Source organism: Vipera ursinii (genome assembly GCF_947247035.1).
Source record: "Vipera ursinii genome assembly, chromosome: 1".
In the NCBI taxonomy this organism is placed as follows: domain Eukaryota; kingdom Metazoa; phylum Chordata; class Lepidosauria; order Squamata; family Viperidae; genus Vipera; species Vipera ursinii.
Window position 1 is genome coordinate 246,422,459 of NC_139512.1, and position 22,598 is coordinate 246,445,056.

The 22,598-nt window shown below is 39.0% G+C and overlaps 1 protein-coding gene across 1 annotated transcript in view; it reads left to right on the forward strand.

The window, feature by feature from the left end:
• Positions 1-819: 819 nt before the first annotated feature.
• The window catches only part of UFL1 (UFM1 specific ligase 1), a 39,040-nt gene continuing 17,261 nt past the window's right edge, over positions 820-22,598 (forward strand). The window contains exons 1-9 of the mRNA XM_083350070.1: positions 820-954; positions 4,817-4,962; positions 7,329-7,357; positions 9,434-9,531; positions 10,847-10,961; positions 13,811-13,941; positions 15,500-15,558; positions 19,683-19,829; positions 21,222-21,397. Coding sequence (XP_083206196.1) covers positions 878-954; positions 4,817-4,962; positions 7,329-7,357; positions 9,434-9,531; positions 10,847-10,961; positions 13,811-13,941; positions 15,500-15,558; positions 19,683-19,829; positions 21,222-21,397 — 978 coding nt within the window. The 5' untranslated portion in view covers positions 820-877. The remainder of the gene's footprint in view (positions 955-4,816; positions 4,963-7,328; positions 7,358-9,433; positions 9,532-10,846; positions 10,962-13,810; positions 13,942-15,499; positions 15,559-19,682; positions 19,830-21,221; positions 21,398-22,598) is intronic.

Sequence of the window (22,598 nt, forward strand, 5' to 3'; positions counted from 1 at the left end):
CTCCCTCTGCTTTGTGGCAGCCCCTGAGATATTGGAACACTGCTATCATGTCAGCCCTCACCCTTCTCTTCGTTAAACTACACATACCCAATTCCAACAACCGTTCCTTATATGTTTTAGCCTCCAGTCCCCCAATCATCTTTGTTGCTCTTCTCTCTCTCTCTCTCTCTCTCTCTCTCTCTCTCTCTCTCTCTCTCTCTCTCTCTCTCTCTCTCTCTCTCTCTCTCTCTCTCTCTCTCTCTATATATATATATATATATATATATATATATATATATATATATATATATATATATATATATAAATAAATAACAAATATTAAATACTGTCCATCTTGAATATATAACGGAAGGAGGAAGCTTGAGAGTTCACAAGGTTAATGCTGGATGAAATGAAACTATGGCTGAATCTGGATGTTCTGCTACAGATGCCATGGAGCCTCCTCCCAGAAGGTAACAAGGAAAACAGGTGGAGAAGAGGATGTGAAGCTTTCTTCCAGGGGCAGCGAATTTTCGGAAAGGTCAAGATTCAAAAGAGTAAAGGCTGTTTGTCCACGCAGCCACGACCACGGCTCGTACTACTTTTTTTTTCCAGGCTTCCGATTCAGGATAAGGAGAAACGCCAGAGAAGCGGTCGCCAGCATCTCCGTTCTTCCCCACTTTCCGCCCCAGCAGACAGGGCTCTCCTGCAGGGGGCGTCGTCCCCGATCGACGCGCCTTACGCGAAGGCCCGAGGAATATTGTTCCCGCTCGCGGCCGGTCGCTGGGAAGGCTTCGTTTGAGCTGACGTGTGACTTTCGAAGCCCTCTTTAGGACACGCCCCTTTTCCCCCTGCTCGGCCGCCTCTCCACCCTCCCCGACCAGACCCGGGGGCTGCGATGGCCGCTACGTGGGAAGAAATCGTCAAGTTGTCTCAGCAGTTTCAATCCGCTCAGTTCGCCCAGGCGACGCAGAGGTGAGGGTAGGGGAAAACGTTTGGCGGGCGGACCGAGGAAGCAGGCCCTCCCTCGCCCTCGACCGCTCTAGTCTCCTTTGAACGACGCTTTTCCAATGCTCTGCGACGGCCCTCATTATTATTATTTTTTTTTGCCCCTTAACTTTATGCCCTTATGACCGTAATGCTTTTGGAAGAAGCGACGCGTCCTTCCCGCTTTTAATAAAAGGGCAGCAAGTCTATCGTAATCTCCCGACTAGTTGCTCTTTCTTTTTTTTGCTTCCTTTCAAAAGCGTTCCCCTGCATTCTATATAACCTGACTGCTGCTGTCAAGTGATGATTTTCCCATGCCAGGAACTAAACAGACATGATGGTTTTCTTTATGCCAAGAACTAAACAAACAATCACGGGATTTGCTAGATTTTCCTGTAAGCCTACTATCAAAGATCCACAAAAACAAAAATCCTGCCCAACATATATTGGTATTTATCTATTCAGCATGGCTGGGTTTCCTTGCTGCTCTTTACTGCTTTTCATGAAAAGCACAGAAACATTAACGGTGTCTGAAACATGTTTGTAGGGGAAAGAGATTTCCTGGTGACATCTTCAAATATTCAACACTAGCATACCAGTTTCTTTTGCAGACTTCAAGAGTGTCATAGTAAAGCTTTATAGAGAATTTTTAAAGACCAAAATAATGTGTCTTCTGTCTTCTAAACTTACTGTCACAAAAACTGTTAATGATGGCTTCCACCTGCATAGAAAGCATCCTGGTTTTTTTTTTCCTGCTATGTGGATGTTGGAATAGCTAGAAATTTGAAGCTTCTAAATAAAAATCAATTTGTCATTCTCCTATTAAGGAGAATGGACTTTCAGTTTTTTTCACACACTTAATATATTTATGTTAGACTTTCAATGATTTAGAACAGCAGTGCTTTGGATTCAGTTTCAGATAAAAACATTGGAGCACATGGGGATACAGATGTAGAACGTGTAACTCCTTAGAGGACGGGAATGAAAGCCACATAAACTTTGGAAAAGATGCGGTTGTCATAAAGAGTTGCATGATTGTGTTACATTGTGCCCCCACATTCTGAAGTATCTATGGGGGATTTAATCCAAACCACCTAGATCTATCTTAGAGGTCTTTAACATACAGAATTTAATTATGAAGTTGAAGATTCCATGACAGTTCCAATGTATGCATACATAGCAGGCCACATTTTTGTGGGCCATTCTCAGTGGGTGCGCCAGCCCTCTGGAACTGCTTACCAACTGAAATCCGGATGGCCCCCGACCTCCGCACCTTCCGGCGAGACTTAAAGACTTACCTGTTCCAGCAGTCCGGCCTGGCCTGATAGCTCTAATTGGGGTCCCAGTTTGTTTTGATTATTGTTTTTCAGTACTGTTTTATTATGTTTGCCTACCTTACTCTGTACACCGCTCCGAGTCCCTTGGGAGAAGGGCAGTTTATAAAAACAAATAAATAAATAAATAAATAAATAAATAAATTAACGGTTGCTTTACTTCAAACTCTGGATGTAAGGATCAGCTCCCAAAATATTTTGTGATGCACATATTGGTTGGAGAATTTCGAAAACTGAAGTCTATATGAAGAATATCCAGATTGAGAAAAGTTATTTCAGTTTATTACTAACAATTATCATGAAGCATATTATGAACTAGGTCCATATCTGCCTATGGAATGGGTGAACAGAACTGACTTTTACGCTATTCCTTTCAACAATTGCATAGCTTCTATGATAAGAAATTGAGAAAGAAAGTGGCGTTATCAAAAAAAAATGTGGTGATGAAGCTACTTAATTCAGCAGGATTCTTGAAAAAGAACTTTGGGGAAATGAAGTTAAAATAATAGTAAGCATTGGGAAAATCAGCTTTCATAAAAAATTTCCTTGGATGAATATATCTGATGCTATTGATTTTAAATGTGTTTAACTAGGAAATAGTAGTCTCTATGATTCATATTTAAAATGTATTTCATATAATTGTAGTTTCTGTAGCATTTTCAGAAGCACTGGGTACTGAATCTCTGATAAGTTTTAAATCATTGTCTGAAATCGGTACGAAATGTAAAATGTTGAACAAACTACTTATTCTATTTAGATATTTATGAAATATTTTGGATACTGGGAGTTTGGTGCATTTTATAGAAAATAGACATGAAGGTCCAGACCTGAATTATAGGCAACTTTAAACTTTTAATTTTTGACTGTGGTAGCACATATCTCAATGTTGGGTATGCACGTTTTTGTCAGATAGCACCAGTATTGACATAACCATAAGTTAACCTAAACCATGGGAGAGGGACGTTACAGGTAGTCCTCGACTTACAACAGTTCATTTAGTTACCATTTTAAAGTTACAACAACACTGGAAAAAGTGGCTTATGTTCATTTTTCACACTTATGACCGTTGCAGAATCCCCATGGTCACGTGATTTACCTACGGATACTTGACAACCGGTTCATATTTATGATGGTTACAATGTCCCAGGGTCATGTGGCCATCTTTTGCGACCTTCTGACAAAGTCAGTGGGGAAGCCAGATTCACTTTAACAACCGTGTTACTAATTTAACAACTTCAATGATTCATTTAACAACTGTGACAAGAAAAGTCATAACATGGATGGGACAAAACTCACTTAACAAATTTCTCACTTAAATTCTGGCCTCAGTTGTGGTTGACTACCTATATTTACAAAAAATATATTACTGACAATATTTAAAATTACAAGAGATATAAGGGGGTATTATTTAGGTTCTATACATATAGACAAAAATTATGCTAACAAATATATCTAAAATATAAGTAGAATGTTGATATATCTGTACAATATATTACAGGAAGTCCTTATTTAGCAATCATAATTGCTTCTGGAGAAACAAGGTATTAAAGGTAGCACTTGCTAAGTGAAAATTATGTGACAGTGACCATGCTTATGATTTTACTTCAGCTGTCCTTTGCTTTACATCATCAGAAGGATACAACCCCGAACAGCCAGCTAAGCCCAAATGTGGAGAAAGTTTCCATTTCCCAACTTATAAGGAAGCTGGATAAAAGGGCAAATGTTATAGTCCTTTTTCCTCACTCCTCCACCATTTGGAATGCTCAACCAAACATGAGAATAATTATCGAGAAGAGAATTAATGTTTGCATTTAAATTCATTGGAGAGGAAGGGATTACAAGAGAGTAAGCAGGCAGACAATGGAGTATATACACTGAAAGGAATGTACTAATGTCTGCTGCTTGCTTAGCCTGCTTACACTTCCTGCCACCAGCTGCTTAAGAGACAGAAAACTTTTAGGTCTGGTCAATTTCAAGCAGCAACTGTCCTGGAGAGATTTAATCAACTAATTAAGATCATACTGCTGAGTTTATTAACTTGCAATAGAGATGCACTGTGCTGTAGAGAAAAGCAACTGAGGAAGAGGTAGCTTTTTCCGCAAGGAGGGAAAAAGGGAACTCAGGCACAGGACAATACAAATTAACTGACTCTTAATAGTGAATACTAAAAAGGGGGGGGGGGAGAGAGAGAGAGAGACTGCAAGCATTGTAAATGTAGAAATTGGATGCAAAGTTACTTTTTAATCATCATAACTGAATAATTGCTTTCTGAAGCAGTTGCTAAATGAGGACTACCTATAGCAGACTTGTCAAACTTGCAATGTCATGTGACATTGCGCAACGTATCAGAGCCTTTTCGCCATTGCCAGAAAGGGGTGGGCGCGGCTTCCGGATGACGCGTCCGGCCTGTGGGCCAGCAGTTTGACACCCCTGACCTATAGTGACAAAATATCACATTTAAAGTCAGATGTTTAGGATTACATGCAACTTCTCTTGTCTGTTCTTTCAATATACAGACTGTCGGAACGTAATTGCATAGAGATTGTTTCTAAGTTAATTGCTGAAAAACAGCTGGATGTAGTACATACTCTTGATGGAAAAGAGTATATTACTCCTGCACAGATTAGCAAAGAAATACGTGATGAACTTCATATTCGTGGTGGTAAGTGCGTATTAATATAATCTTCAAAATTTGACAGAATTTGTTAAGATGTTAAACGTGACTTATTTTTAAAAGGTGTTACTGAAATGTATATTTTTCTTGTTTAAGCATTGCATAATTATAATTTTAAAACTGAAATCATGGTAAGGTGCTTAATAGTAGATGCTAAAATTCTACAAAGCCATATTTCCACTAGAAGTGCATTTTTCCTGCCATTAGAACTGTTGAGAGAGTACTTGAAATTAGTAAGAGAAACATTTTAGACATTTCATTTCTAAAAGCATTAGCCAAAATGATAATGATAATTTTGTTTCAATTTATGTTGAACACTAAACATCTCTATTCAGAAATTTCACTGAATTCAATGACATTTCCCATCAGGTAAGTAGGTATATGAAATCCCTTTTGTTAAGCTGTGTATTGCCTGGCTAATATACTCAATGATCATTTCTTAGAAGGAATGGCAAGAAAAGTATTCTTATATGGATTCCAAGTGCAGAATTCTTCTGATGGAATATTACATATCTGTATTAAATAAAACAAAACAATTCACTGGATACAGATTTTTTGTAATCACTGTATTAGTTCACTGATATTTTATCCATGAAGTGAATAAGAAACAAAAAGTAGATCTCTCATCTCTTTGCATTTTTATAAGAAGTGCCTCTGTGGTACCTCAGTGTGATTCAGTTCTACATTGCTTTGAATATTTTCTCCCTCCAATGATGTTTTCTTGACAAATATTGGCATGATTTCCTTCATCCTCCTGAAACATACCTTGCATAATAAAGGCAATACTCCTGTAATATTAAAATACTTTCCAAGGCAGCTTTCATTCTTTTGGATGTGTACTTTGTGGCATTTGTAGCAGCACTTTCATAGCCTCAGGAAACAGAGATAGTAAGAGTTTAGCTCTTGAAATTCACTGCAAGGATAATATTACGTCTCTATAGTAAAACGATTGCAGTTTATATTGCAGAATATAAAAAACTGCTTCACGACTTCATCCCTAGGAACCTTGTTCTTTCTTTACTCAAATTAATGTTTGCATTGTTAAGCTGATTTCATTTTTACTTTAGATGGGAAAGAAGGCATTTTTATGCCTGTGTGTGTGTGTGTGTGTGTGTGTGTGTGTAGATCTTTGGTCATTCGGGTTTTTTCCCACATAGAATTGAAGGTATAAAAGCAACGTTTCGACGAAATCTCATCCGTCATCCTCAGGCTGGTGGCTTCTGCTTCGTTCTTCTGGGAGAAGTGTGTGGTAGTGGCTGTTTGTTCCTCTTTTTTAAACTGCCAGAAGGGGTGTGTTCTGTGGGTAGAGGTGTGCTCTGATTGGGTGGGGGGTTAGCTGTGTTCTGATTGGGTGGGAGTGTGTTTGGAATGGGGGCTGTGTTCTGATTGGGTGGTGGTGTGTTTTGAGTGGATGGGCTGGTCTCAGCTGCCAGCCTTAGACCTGAACTGGTGAGTTGTGCTGCTTTTGTTCGGCTCCGTGTTTGTGGTGGTGCCATGTTTTTATAGTGGGTGTCAGTTTGCTTATTGTGTGGTTTGGAGGGGTTTAAAGTGGCTGATGTTGCAGCTGTAGTTAGGTTTCTGTTTTGTGGTTGTGCCTCGTTATCATTGTGAGTTCGGATTGTGAGTTTGGATCATATATATGTATATATGTATATATATGTATATATATATATGTAGATACAGTGCTTTTTTTGTAAAAGAAAAAGGTGCCGGAACTCACACATGTCATACAACCCACCTTGCCTACCCTACAAGGTTCCACCCAAAAAAGGTGCCGGAACTCCGTTCTGAGCGTTCTATGAGAAAAAAAGCCCTGTGTATGTGTGTGTGTGTGTGTGTGTGTGTGTGTGTGTGTGTGTGTGTGTGTATATATATATATATATATATATATATATATATATATATATATATATATATATATACACACACACACACACACACACATACATATACATATACATATACATATTTTTTATATATATATAAAAAAAATCATTGAATGTACCCCTTCACTGAAATAGCATGTCATATCAGTGTAAGGCTTATTTGTTCTCAGCTTGCTTTTTCTCCCTCTTTACTATTCTTAGTGGTGCTGATACAGTCTTTGCATTTAAAGTTGTAAATGTCTTCTGCATCATAAATGATATGTTTCCCTTAGTGCGTGAGAATATATTTAGATGAAAATCGCATACAGATGGCAGCAACCATGCTGGAGAAAATATTATAGGCAGCAGTCATATACAACATTCATGCTTAAAGTTGTCCCAAGTTACTTTGGAGATTTGAAGTCAAAATGAAAATCATAATGAACAAATATAAATATTTCACAACATTCATTTTTGATCTTACTACAGGTCGGGTGAACATTGTGGATTTGCAACAGGTAACTCGACTTCATTATAAACATTGTTTATTTTTCCTTTATTTAAGTCAGTTTGAAGCTTATAGGTGTTTTTACTCCTCCTGTCATAATTTTTAAAGGAGGTATAAACTACTTGCTCTGTACTGTTTATAATAACTGTATATATCACCTGTTTAGTTTATTGTGTTTATATCCTTGTAATTTTGTAGTTAAATACTTTATTCATAATGAAATATTCTATCATATTTTTTTAATTTCTTTAATTTCTCCTAAAGCTGTTGTAAGCTTTCCATTTATTATGCATCCATCGTTGAATGTTAAGTGTATAAATAAAAATGAATGTTCACCGATGCATGCAGAAATAAATTTCATTTCCATTAACCTTTTTTCTTCTCAAACTTCAAGTAAATGGAATTATTTTATAACATTTTTATTGATGTTATTTTATTTATTTATTTATTTATTTATTGATGGGATTTATATCCCGCCCTATCTCCCGAAGGACTCAGGGCGGCTAACAACAAAACATATAATAAGTACATAAATCAAGATAAAATGAAATTGAGGACATCAGTGCAATAAAAAATTAGTGAATTTAAAAAATGAATTAAAAATACTAAATATAAATTAATTAAAATGCCTGTCAGTCTAGGTCAGCCTGGTGGAACAGGTGTGTTTTGAGGCCGTGGCGAAAGGATTGGAGGTTTTGGGCCATCCGAAGCTCAGGGGGGAGCTGATTCCATAGGGTTGGTGCTCCCACAGAGAAGGCCCTCCCCCTGGGGGTCGCCAGCCGACATTGCCTAGCTGACGGTACCCTGAGGAGGCCTTCTCTGTGTGAGCGTACTGGACGATGGGAATTTGTTCCCGGCAGCAGATGGTCCTGCAAGTATCCCGGACCTAAGCCATGTAGGGCATTAAAGGTAAGTACCAGCACCTTAAATCTCACCCGGAGGGCAACTGGTAGCCAATGCAGCTCACGCAGGAGGGGTGTAATATGGGAGTATCGGGGAGCTCCCATCACAACCCGTGCAGCTGCATTCTGCACCAGCTGAAGCCTCCGGGTGGTCTTCAAGGGCAGCCCCATGTAGAGAGCATTACAGTAATCAATACGGGAGGTAACGAGTGCGTGGGTGACTGTACGTAGGGCATCTCGGTCCAAAAAGGGGCGCAATTGGTATATAAGACGAATCTGTGCAAATGCCCCCCTAGCCACGGCTCCAATGTGATCTTCAAAACTGAGTCGTGAATCTAGGAGGACGCCCAGATTGCGTGCTCTATCAATGGGAGGTAACATCTCTCCTCCTATAGTCAGAGATGGAACCTCTTGGACTAAACAAGATAACGGTATGTACAGCCACTCAGTCTTGGCCGGGTTGAGTCGAAGCCTGTTTTCTCCTATCCAAATCTGTACCGCTTCCAGACAACGGGACATCACATCAAGGGCATCACTGGGTTGGTTCGGGGTGGAGATGAATAGCTGGGTATCATCAGCATATTGATGATATTTCACCCCGAAGCTACGGATGATCTCTCCCAGCGGCTTCATATAGATGTTGAACAGGAGGGGCGAGAGCACTGAACCCTGAGGCACTCCACAATTAAGAGGCCTAGGGCTTGACCTCTGCCCTCCTGCCAACACCGTCTGCGAACGGTCCGAGAGGTAGGAGGAGAACCACCGCAGAACGGTGCCTCCCACTCCCAGCCCCTCAAGACGGCGCAGTAAGATACCATGGTCGATGGTATCAAAAGCCGCTGATAGATCTAATAGGACCAGGACAGAGGAATAACCTCTATCTCGGGCCCGCCAGAGATCATTTTGTGTTTTAACTTGTTTTAATCTTTTCTAGGTCCATATTTTAGTTAAAATTTTGGGTATTGAAATAGCTGCTAAATAATTATGTAGCAAATTGTCAGATTGTTTTAACAGGAAGTAATAAATTAGATTTATTTTGCTATACTGTTTGTAAAACCAGATACATTTTGATTGCTATAAACTATTGCATTTCTTCTGTTTCAGCTGCTATTTATTGAATTTGGGTCAGTGACAGTAATAAAATACTAATTACTAACTTATTCCTCCCTTCTTTGCTCTGCCAGGTAATAAATGTTGATCTGCTCCATATTGAGAACCGAGCTAACAACATTGTCAAATCAGATCGAACAGTTCAATTGGTATTGGGACAACTTATAGATGAGTGAGTTCTTTAAGATAATTAAATGCAATCTAATTATGATTGAGACATAATTGTCAGGAATAGATTTATCTGCATTTACATAACCTTCCAGGTTTCAAACCCAATCAAAATGCTATCCTAGACTTTATTGTAAACTGCAGTATATTGTATTTTTCTTGTTAAACTGGAGACAAATGTTTCATCTTGAAATTCATAGTGCCACAGTCTAGTTGGTAAAAAAAATCCAAAGTAAAGGAAAGTATTCTGGATTTATGTTATTTATTTATTTTATATATTAAATTTAGAGACCACCCATCTCACTCAAATAAGATCACCGAATAAGACTAGGAAGGGAAGAGCTAAAAAGAGAAAGCACAATGAAAACAGGCATTTATGTCCAATATCTAGCAGAAACAAATAGTCTGTCTTTGGAGACTACTAAAAGTGAGCCTTGGTGGAGCAGTGGGCTAATGCCTCCTTAAGTAACACCAGCTGCCTGCAATTAGTGCAGGTTCGCATCCCACCAGGCTCAAGGTTGACTCAGCCTTCCATCCTTCCGAGGTAGGTAAAATGAGGATCCAGATTGTTGGGGGCAATTAAGCTGACTTTGTAATAATGCCGCTTGGGGTGTGTGTGAAAGCCCTAATAAGCAGGCATATACATAGAATGAAGGCTACTGCTAAGCTTGTAAGCCGCCCTGAGTCTTTGGAGAAGGGCGGGATATAAATGGAATTAAAATAAAATAAATAAAATAAAATAAAAGATACAGAAAGAAATAAAAATCTTACTACATACAAAAGTTCCCTTACTTTTAAATTACATTATAGTACTTGGAGCTTGGGATTTTAGCAGAAAGAAATACCAAATTTTATACACTACATGGAAGTTCATAGAACAACAAAAACAAAGAATTAAGTTATTTGTATATCTCACTTTCCATTTTGCAGTTGTATTCTATTATACACTGGCTGTGAACTGCTTATAAAAAAAAGACAATGCATTGAAAACAATAAACAAAAACAACATTAAAAAACAATAGCCTCTATTAGGGACAGACACAAACTAACATTCCTCAAGCCAAAGATACAGAGATATGACCGCATAATGTTCCATAAATAACGAAATTGTTGCTTCATTAAATACCTAAAAATGTGGACTTAACAATAGCTTTTATTTGAATAAAATGATTGTTCCTTAAAAGTTTAATAGCCAGGCACCATACAGCTATATCTTTTCTGTTTTATCATCAAGTATTGCTCCTAAACCAAATATCGATATGATGTATATAAGCACATTTGAAGTGTAACACTAATACTGATTCTTCATGTCATATTAGAAGTTATTTAGATCACATAGCAGAAGAAATAAATGACAAGTTGCAGGAATGTGGCCAAGTGAAAATATCTGACTTGTGCAAGGCGTATGATCTTCCAGGAGACTTCTTGAAGCAGGTAATTCATCTGAAAATTACTTTTTTTACTGAAACTATTTCACTTTGGTAGCTTCTTTCTGCCATATTGCTAACTACTGCGTTGCAGCCAATTCCTTGGCAATTACTTGCCTAATAACCAGGAAATAAGGTAGCTTTAAATTATGAAAAGAAATTAAGAACCCATTATATGATTGTTTTGATGAAATTCTCTATAAAACAAAAGTAATTTATATCATGAGATTGTGTTAATGTGCTCCTTATTTTGTATCACCTAGTGGTGGGATGTAGGCAACAGTAGATTTATTAATTTATCTAATTTAATATAGCAGCCCATCTCACAAACGGGTGGCTCTGGGTGCCATGCAACAAAACTAAAACCATAAAATCTAAAATCTAAAACCATTATTAACAAATATTAAAAACATTTTTAAAAACCCCATAAAACAGAATAATAAAAACAATAAAAACAAAAGAATAATAGATAAAGGGATGTTAATAGTAATGGAGCCACCTTACTAGTTCACCTGCCCCTGGTGTCTTCAGTCTCCCCTGGCATAACCAGGTCTTAAGGGACATTTGAAAGCTTAGAAGAGGAGGAGATTTGACAAGGTGGGGGCCACAGCAGAAAAGGCCCTCTGCTTAGGGCCCACCAAATGTAACTCCCTAGACCAGGGATAGGCAACCTCGGCTCTTTTATGACTCATGGACTTCAACTCCCAGAATTCCTGAGTCAGCTATGCCCATTGTGTTAGATCTGGTGGGGCGGATAAATGAAATTGGGGAAAGGCAGTCCCTCAGTTAACCTAGTCCTATGCTATCTAGGGCCTGGAAACAAACTGGTGCGGTGCAGCTCATGCAGCAGCACTCTGCCAGAGACACTCCTACAGTAACTTCTTGTGACACTGCTGTTCTCTCCCAGCCTACATGAGTACTTGCTCAACTGCTTTACTCACAAGAAGAATCCCCTCTTTATGGAACCAGGCAGGACCCACAAGAAAAAACAAACCCCTTTTATTTTTACACACCTGTCCAAGGCTTCCAAGGCAAGCAACACAATCCACAAAAACACAATCCTCAGCAGGAACGATTGCCTTTGGCAACCAGCACCTCCCACACCTTCCCCCTTTATAATCCAGCCGGGGCGTGGCTTCCTAATGCCTTCTTCTTTGCCTTTGGAGCCACCCCACTGCCTCGCTCTCTGTCTTGCTCGTCTCTCTTCTCTGCGCATCCAGGATTGGCCCCAGCTGTTCCTCTTCGTCGCCCAACTCAGGTTCCCAAAACAGCTTTGTCTCTGCCCGAGTGTGAGTAGACGGGCCGGCCTCCTCATCTGATTGTGGGTTTTGGTGCTCCTCAGAGCCTTCCTCTGACGCCAATGTCACTCCAGGCCCCTCCTGCTCATCTGAGTCCTCAGACTCAGCTGCTGGATCCACTGGCTGGCGAGGAATCACAACAACTGCATTGTACACCAGCTGAAGTTCCTAGATACTCATTATGGGCAGCCCCATGTCAAGTGCATCACAATAATCAAAGCAGGAGGTGACCAGGTCATGAGTGACTGTGAATAGGGCCCATTGATCCAGGAACAAGTACAATTAATGCATACTGTGAAGTTGGGCAGAAGCCCACCTTGCCATGACTTCCCTAACTCAAGAATCCAGGAAGACTCCCAGACTGCACACTGGGTCTGTTTGGGGCACTGCAGTCCCATCCAGCACCAGAGATGGTGTAGTCCTAGAATCAAGGCCCCCAAAATCCAATGCCACTTAATCTTGCCAGAGTTCAGCCGAAGTTTGTTGTTCCACATCCAGACCCTCACAGCTTCCAGACACCAGGGTAGGATGTCCATAAAGGTAAAGGTTCCCCCGCACATGCGTGCTAGTCATTTCCAACTCTAGGGGCCGGTGCTCATATCCATTTCAAAGCCGAAGAGCCAGCGCTTGTCCGAGGACATCTCCGTGGTCATGTGGCCGGCATGACTAGACGCCAAAGGCGCACAGAACGCTGTTACCTTGCCACCGTAGTGTTCCCTATTTTTCTACTTGCATTTTTACCTGCTTTCGAACTGCTAGGTTGGCAGAAGCTGGGATGAGTAACAGGTGCTCACTGTTACGCTGCACTCGGGATTCGACCCGCCAAACTGCCAACCTTCTGATCGACAAGCTCAGCGTCCTAACCCACTGAGACCAGGAACAGCAATATATTTATTGGATTTTGTCAGCATACTGATGATACTTCACCCATAGCTATGAATGAGCTCACCTAGCACTCTCATTTAAACGTTAAACAGGAGAGGGAGACCACCAATCACTGTGGCCCCTGCACAGTAGGGGCCAGGGATGGGATCTCTCCTCCCTCAACGCCATTTGAAATCGACCCCAGAGAAAGGAGGTGTACCAGCATAACACTGTACTGACCACTCTCAATCCTCTGAATGTATCTAGAAGGATACCATGGTTGCATTTTTCCTAACTTAATAAGCATTATACAAAAGCCTTCATTAACCAAGCCAGTCAAAAATTATCGTCCTGTCTGTCGATGTGTCGTGGCATATGAAGTATTGTGTATTGGCATATAAGAGAAGTAAATGGAAAGAAGCAAGGGCGAATTGACAAGGAATAAAACAGACAGTGAGTGATAGTGATCCATTCTTTAACATTCAAATTACATATTAGCAAGGTCAATTAATCTCTAATATGGACAAAATATTGTGCAGCCAGAATCATTTTCTGAAATTAATGTACAAGTAAAATAACGTGCAAGTTAGATATTACTCATGTGTGGAACTTAGAATTTTCATGCACAAGAATTTCTCTTAACATAATACCATGTAATGTGATTCTTCTCTTAATTGTTATATTTTTATTTTAGGCATTTTCTGTTCGCTTGGGAAAAATTATTCATGGCCAATTTGATCAGGATAATCGTGGGGTAATTTTCACTAATACATTTGTCACAAGACATCGGGCCCGTATTCGTGGCCTCTTCCGGGCTATTACCCGGTAAGTCAAAGGAAATGCAAAGATGCTATGAGTAATTTAATATGTTTATAAATGTTTTTGGTGAAATGTGTATTTTGAAGGCACAAGTAAAATAATTTAGCCGCCTGTTCTTCACAGATAGTTATGAAGTTTCGGTTTGTGAAATGCCGAAAGCTTTAATGCGGGTTGTTTGTTTTTTGCTTAGCATCCAGGCTTTAAATTAGCAAGAGCACTTAGACTTATATACCTCATCGGGGATTTTTTGTGTTCAACATAAAAGCTGGAACTTGTCGATGTAGGCTGCCATGTGACTCACCACATTATTCCTTATGGGAAAAATTTATTTGCTAGTCATTTTTTTTTGATACTCGTATCTCCTGGAATCAATTAGCCATGAATACCATGGTAGCACAGTATCTTATCATGGAATGAAAAGTTGCCTGAAAAGGTTATACTGTATGTTTTCTTTTATACCTCATTTTAAAACCATAGAACATGTATTTGATTTTTTAAAAAACCTGGTTTAGCTTCTGAAAATATTTTCTCTAATACATTCAAAACTAAGGAAAAAAGAGCAGAAAAAGAATACATTCATATATCACAGCTTCTTGCCCTTATCTACCTTTTAACTCTATTCCAATTTGCTCTTATTCCATTGATTTTTGAAACATGACCACTGGTGATTCACAAAATTCCTTCAAGACATTCATGATCTAGTGCCCAGTAGCTTCCAAAGTCCCCACCTCCCCATGAGTATCCTGACAGTTCATTTGGGGTTTAAAACTGGGTCACTGACTTATGCAATTGATAATGTAAGTAGCAACATTTTGAGTGAATTTACTATAATTCTAAGTAAGTAGCGATAGGTGGAATGGTGACCTTGCACAAGAACCCCAAAAGAAAAGTATAAAATAGCAATATGTTGAAAAATATCTAAAAATTGATTTAATTGAGTTGCAGATCCACTCACTCTGGATCTTTAATACTCAGAATTGTTACATTGAAGAACATCCTTAACCAGCAAACTTGCACTGAGAGTTGTTACATAAAATAATTCAAGTGGTAAATAAATGTTTAATTTGGAGTTAAATTCCATGGCATAAAATCTAGTTTATAAAGGCCCTTAAAACTAAGATGAGAATGCTTTCCATATTCATTATTTTATTTGCCAAATAAGGCCATTAAAAATAAAAACAAAGGGAAGGATGTTAATTGATGATCGCTGCATTTTCCAAATAGTTATTTAGGAGTAAGCATATGCCTCCTCCCCAAATGTCCACACATTTTCATACAGTGCTAACAAACAGAAAAACAGTATTGGTTGTTGAGCACAGCAAACACTAGAACAGGGGTCGGCAACCTCGGCTCTTTTATGACTCGTGGACTTCAACTCCCAGAATTCCTGAGCCAGCATAGCTGGCTCAGGAATTCTGGGAGTTGAAGTCCACGAGTCATAAAAGAGCCGAGGTTGCCGACCCCTGCACTAGAAAATAGTTCATCTGTACTGTAGATCATATCTGATTATTTAGGACATGGTGACATGGTGTTTGACATGATGTTTATGTCACTTCTTTCTTAGACCTACACCAATAATTAACCTAATCACTCGGCATGGGTTTCAGGAACATCTGCTTTACTGTGAGTTTTGCTCAGATGCTTTATTTGTTTTTCATTTAATAAAAGTAGCATTTCAAAGCGATAACAAGCTGTTTACCTATTTTCTTGCTGCATCTCTGTAATCAACCAAACTAACTTTTTGAGTCATCTGCAAAGCTTGGGAATCGGAGATGTGGTTTTTCATTGGTACTCCTCTTTCTTCAGTGAGCAGTGTTCAGTTGGTATTGTTGGGGGAGGACCTGTTGGTCACTTCAGTGTGGAATGCTTGACCTTCTGACCCATTTTATTAAAAATCTACATGAACCTACTGGACAAACTGTTCATTCATTTGGAATCAGGTATCATCAATACATTCATGGTACCAAATTTTTGATGTCAATCCCAGGCTGAATGGGAGATGTATAGAGGCACTGACCTCAGTGGCTAGAAGCTGTGACAGGCTAGATGGGGCAAAACAGACAACGAGACATCATTTCTGTTAGTTCAGAAACTTCCTTGTGTCATGAAATAGTTCATCCCTTAACTTTTGATTGGATAGCATTGCTAAAGGAGGTGATGTGCATTCTCAGGTTTTCATGCTGAATCAGGAGATGGAAGCTATAGTCAAGTGAGCCTTTGACTAGCTTCAGCTCATTTCTTAGTTTTGCCCTTTTTGGAAAATGGTAGCTCAAACGTTGTTACTCTACTTCAAATTACTTTATTTGGGGCTACCTTTGAAAATGATTGTAGGGACGCGGTGGCTCAGTGGGTTAGGACGCTGAACTTGTCGATCGGAAGGTCGGCAGTTTGGTGGGTCGAATCCCGAGTGCCGCGTAGCAGAGTGAGCGCCTGTTACTCGTCCCAGCTTCTGCCCACCTAGCAGTTCGAAAGCACGTAAAAATGCAAGTAGAAAAATAGGGACCACTACGGTGGGAAGGTAACAGCGTTCCGTGCGCCTTTGGCGTCTAGTCATGCTGGCCACATGACCACGGAGACGTCCTCGGACAAGCGCTGGCTCTTCGGCTATGAAACGGAGATGAGCACCGGCCCCTAGAGTTGGAAACGACTAGCACGCATGTGCGGGGGAGCCTTTACCTTTACCTTTACCTTGAAAATGATTAAGAGGCTGCAACTGCTACAGAAGGCAATAGCTTACATGTTGACATGCATTAGTCAGTTTGGCAGGCTAATATCTGTTTAACTGGCTGCCAATTCACTTCTGGACCCAATTTAGTTGCCAATACGCTTGGGCCCTTGTTACCTTGACTGTTATCATATAGAATTTGTTTGACTCACACAATCTAATAAAGAAATGTTCCAGCCTGAAGTAAGAAGATGTGGGACCCTCAGATTGACTTTCTCAGAGGTGGCCCCTTTCCTCTGTAATAGCTTATCCCAGAGTTAAATGTGCCTCTACTAAACTAGCAGTATTGGAAGATAATGAAAACAGTTGTCTTCAGGAGAGAATTTGCGCTAATTTGATATGCATTTATTTACAAATGTTTGTTATTTTATTAATGTTTTATCTCATATGTTGTAAGTCACTTAGAATCAGAAGACTAAGTGGCATATTAAAGAAATAAATTGGTTGCTATAAACAATCTTGTTGTTCTTGCTGGTTGCCCTCATTTAATTTCTCCACATTTAAATTTGCAGTCCTGTTGAAATCAATGCTTCCCGTGCATTTTTCTTAGTATAGTGTCAGGTTTGTTTTTCTCAGCTATCTGTTGATTGAAAAAAACCAATAGAATTGGGTCTGATCTACCGGTTATTCTACCTAGTTATTCCAGGTTTCCAAACGACTATAGCAGAGAGGTTGTTATGGGAAAATGGCTTGTATGATACATGTCAGCACCATCATGATAGCTGATAGTGTAGAAAAAGTAGTTTGTATTCTATAGTTCAGTCTCTGGCATTTCTAGGCCGATCTAGAAAAGATTGGTGCCTGAAACACTGGAGATCCACTACCTGACATTTAGGTAATCATAAGCTAGAAAGACCAGTGAATCTGACCCTTTACTGTATAAGACAGCATATTAATGTTTCTTATTATTTTGGTTTATATCCTATGTGCTTACAATTAAAACAAAGCAACTGCTGGTCAACAATAACAATAAAAGAATAAGTTTAAAAACCAACTAAAATCATTCATTCCCCTAAAAAGGCTTCAGAGAAGAGGAAGGCTATAACTGTCACTGAAGGTGGGAAGTAAATGAGGTGTACAAGTAGTTACAACAGTTCATTTACTGATCATTAAAAGTTATAAAGGCACTGAAAAAATTGACTTATGACCCTTTTTCACATGACCTTTTAGCAGCCCAATGATCATGTGATCCAAATTCAGATGCTTGGCAACTGGTTCATACTTATGACCGGTGCTGTGTCTCAAGGTCATGTGATCACCTTTTGCAACCTTCTGACAAGCAAAGTCAATGGGGAAACCAGATTCACTTAACAACCAGGTTACAACTTACCACCTGCAGTGATTCACTTAGCTGTGGCAAGAAATGCCATAAATTGGGGCAAAACTTAACAAATGTCTCACTTAACAACAGAAATTTTGGGCTCAGTTGTGGTTGTAAGTCAACTACCTGTAATTGTCTGCTCTACAGTGCAGAGATTGGGAAGAGTATGTGTTTGTTTTGTTTTTTCCCTTACTCTAGGACAGGGGTAGGCAACCTTGGCTCTTTTATGACTCACGGACTTCAACTCCCAGAATTCTTGCACCAGCCATGTTGGCTCAGGAATTCTGGGAGTTGAAATTCACGAGTCATAAAAGAGCCGAGGTTGCCTACCACTGCTCTAGGAAGAGGCCTTGGGCTTTTGTTTTGTTTGTTTTTTTGTCAGCGTTCAAATATTTTGGCCTTATTCACGTGTTATTTCTATTATCCCCAAAGGGGTACAAAGTATTTTGTTCTGGTCATTCAACCACTTTGTCGCCTGTCCTTGACGGAAAACAGAATAGCTATATGCGACCAGGACTGTACAATGGTTGTTTCCTTGAATGCAGTGAACTGTATTCAGATGCATACCCACTTAAAATAGATTCATTGAAGTCCATAAAATGTAATCATAATTTGCTTTGGAGCCCACTCAAGAGGTTGGTGTTCTTAGAACTGGAGTGCTATTCCCGGAAGGATTATTGTCTAAACACAAAATGACTCTGTTAGAAAACATGTTGCTATGAAAGCTATTTTTTTTACTAAAATAATAGATGTTATAATGAAAGTTTCTAGGAATATTATGTCAACAAGCTGAGGTCTGATGAAAATAACTGCTTCCCGAAGTCCAGAGCTTTCTGAGCCAGGGGATCAAAAACACAAGAAAACACATCGTAACTTTTCACTTCACCCCAATCTTAGTGGTTCTTGGAGCTTAAGCATTGCAATAGTGAGAGAGATCTGCAACTGTTTGCTTTAAAAAAATCTGGCTGATATTCTCTATGCTTATTTTTTTAAGATTCGGTTGTTGCCTATATTTTTTTTATTAATTTGCTGATTTGTATCCCACCTTTATTTTGACAAACAACACAAGGCAGCAAATATATACAATATACCTTGCTCTTCCTATTTTCCTCACAACAAACACTCTGTGAGGGGAGTCGAGCTGAAAGGGAGCAACTGGCCCAAAGTCACCCAGCTGACTTTCATGGCTAAAATGGGATATGAAGTCACAATTTCTTTGCTTTCTAACCTGGTGCCTTAACAACTAGACCAGGCATGTCAAACTCGCGATGTCACGTGACGTCGCACAACATATCACAACGTTTCCCCCATTGCCAGCAATGGGGTGGGCACAGTTTCGGCATGACGCATCCGGCCCATGGGCCAGCAGTTCGACATACCTGACCTAGACCAACCTAGTTATCATGGCTGAATTCTAGCTGGTCATGCTTTAACTGATGAATAATATGAATTGGAACACTGTTTCGCTGATTATATTTTCAGCGTATAAAATTAAATCATAATACTATTTAAATAAATTTATTTGGAATGTTATATTTGGAATTACTATTCAACTCCTTATTATTATGCTTAACTACTATGTTCTGTCAGCTCTATCTCTGAAATGGAAGGGTACATATTTTAATACTGCAGCTAAATTTGCTTTTATTATTTCTTTGTAAATCTTTCTAATACTGCGACTCTTTTATTTTTCCCCCTCAGCTTTGCTTGAAGAACTTATTAATTCTGGATGTCTAAAAGGCACAGTGGTTGGTGGAAGGCAAGATAAAGCTGTGTTTATCCCTGACATTTATGCCAGAACTCAGAGCAATTGGGTGGATTCATTTTTCAAGCAAAATGGTTATTTAGGTAACAAAATCCTTTCCAGCAATCCTTTTAAAAATAATTGTTTAAGAGAAGTATATATTAGAGATTGTTTATACACATATGTATGAATACTTTGTACACTTGTCAGTTCTCATTACGCTTGTGTCCATTTGTATGACCAAGAAAAGAACTGCAATAACTAGGAGAAACGTGCATTCTTAAAAGGTTAGCATCACTAAACAGGGGTTTTTACATTTGCTTTTTTATGTTCTCCTGTAGGGAACTTTGACCATTAATTATTGTTGTGGAAAAGAAAGAAAACACATACTTGGGACTAAAACCTGCCTATGATTCCTGAATTAGGAGTCACAACCACCAATTGTTAACATTTCCAGAAAGGGAACAGTACGTTCCTTTCTCTCCTGTAAAGCAGAAATGTTTTTATAGCTCTACCAAAGCCCATGGATACAGATTCTAAAAGCAGTTTCTGGTTCAGAAAAAAAAGTAATATATTGCTTTCTTATTTACCTCCTCATTTAACCTACGAGAACTGGTAACCAGTTTATTGTGGGGGAGAAAGCTGGTGGCATTCTGAGTTGTAGAAGGCTCTATGGTAAAGCTGCCCTTCGTCTTTGGAGTAGAGCTAAGACTTTGGGCAAAGGAAAGCTTCTAAGACGGGGATGTTCTGGGAAAAGTTTGGGGGTGGCCTGTATGGCAGGTCCCTTCTTTGCAGTAGGTATTATTTGCTCTTAGTACTGTTTTCCTAAAGGGACGCGGTGGCTTAGTGGGTTAGGACACTGAGCCTGTCGATCAGAAGGTCGGCAGTTTGGCGGGTCAAATCCCAAGTGCCGCGTAACAGAGTGAGCGCCTGTTACTCGTCCCAGCTTCTGCCAACCTAGCAGTTCGAAAGCACGTAAAAAATGCAAGTAGAAAAATAGGGACCACTGCGGTGGGAAGGTAACAGTGTTCCATGAGCCTTTGGTGTCTAGTCATGCTGGCCACATGACCACGGAGACATCCTCGGACAAGCGCTGGCTCTTCGGCTTTGAAACGGAGATGAGCACCGGCCCCTAGAGTTGGAAACAACTAGCACACATGTGCGGGGGAACCTTTACCTTTACTGTTTTCCTTGATGTGTTAATGGCTAGGAAGCTGATTGATATTGCTTTCAGGGTTTGGTAATTTATTTTTCTATTAACTTTTGTATTAATAAAAGTGGCTCAGGGCCTTTTTTGGAATTTAGTAGCATATAAATTGCAGAAATAAATAAAATAAATGGAAGATTACAGGCTTTTGTGCAAGCTCAGAATAAAATCTACAATCAATCTATAAAGAAGGATCTAGAATCCACTGAGAAGTAAATATTATCCCTCCCCCCGCGCCCATGCTAAATATTTTGTGTGTCATTGTCAAAGACCTTATCTAATTTTGTAGAATTCGATGCATTGTCAAGACTTGGCATCCCTGATCCTGTGAGCTACGTAAAGAAAAGATACAAGTCTTTGCCAATTTTGTTTCTGAAAGCATCTTGTGTTGGCCATGAAATTTTGGATCAGGTGGAGGCATCTGTGGATGAAGCCATCAGCTCTGGTCTGTGGGTGGATATTATGGTATGCTCTTTCCTTTTTCTGATTTTCAATTAGCCTTGTTGCTGAGAAATAAGCTGTAGTTTTCAGTGACATATGTTGTCTGTAGACAGTCCTACATTCAATCCCAAGTATCTGGAAAGGGCTGAGAAAGAATCTTGAACTAAATCTTACAGAGTACTTCCAATCATAATATGAGATATGATGTATTGTACCTATATTTGTGTGTAGTTCTATAATATAATATTGTATATCTAATTGTGACATTGAAATAGTGTGAGACTTTGAAAATCATTCGGCAATCTTTTATCTTACGGTAATTTGAAAAGTATTACGGGTTTAATTTCAAAGGATAATTTCTGTCAAATCAATGTTTAACCTGAGCAACAAAATGTAATGCTGTCTGAAGTGCTGGTTTTTTACAAAATTTGAATGAATAGATTTATTTCTTAATATAGCTTTCTATATAATATTAGTGACATACCTTGTATTGCTCCATGATTCAGTTGGGAAGAAGAATGTATTCTTTATTTTGAAATTCAGATTACTTTGAAGGCTGAAATCTGATTTCTGATCCATCAGCCCTTTAGAAAGCACTTGATATTAAATGTCTTTGAATGGATGCAGGGGTAAAATTGAAGTCCATTGTTACACAGAGATCTGAATGAGATTAGGATTCCCAAATTAATAATGTACCTTGCTTACGCTCAATAGTAACTTATATTTGACAGTGTTTTTAATGCCTGCTTGAACTACTTCATCCAGATTATTTCAGGTTTTTGTGTAAAAAAACGATCATTTTACTGCTACAGATGTCTGTTGAATTTTACTGTATGTCTGGAGCTATTACGGTGGAGCTGCATTTTAATTTCTTCACTTCCCCATAGCAAGACTTAATAGACATATATCATACTGATAGAATTATTGCTTGAAATCAACTTCCTGCAACCAAATTTTACGGAACATAATATTTGAGTTACAACATATTAACTTATATTTTAATACAAGTTTGTGTTTGTTGGAGATGTGAAGTTTTGAATCAGGTTAGTTTCTTTTGTGAAACTGAGATGTACATTGATACATTCTGTGCCTGGTTTACTATCTTATATCAAATTTACAAAAGACTGCATATATATGTTACAACGATCAAATAAGGAGGACGGCACCAAAAAGCAAAAAGAAATTTCAAAATACTTTGACAAAAGTATGAAGCTTTTATCATAGT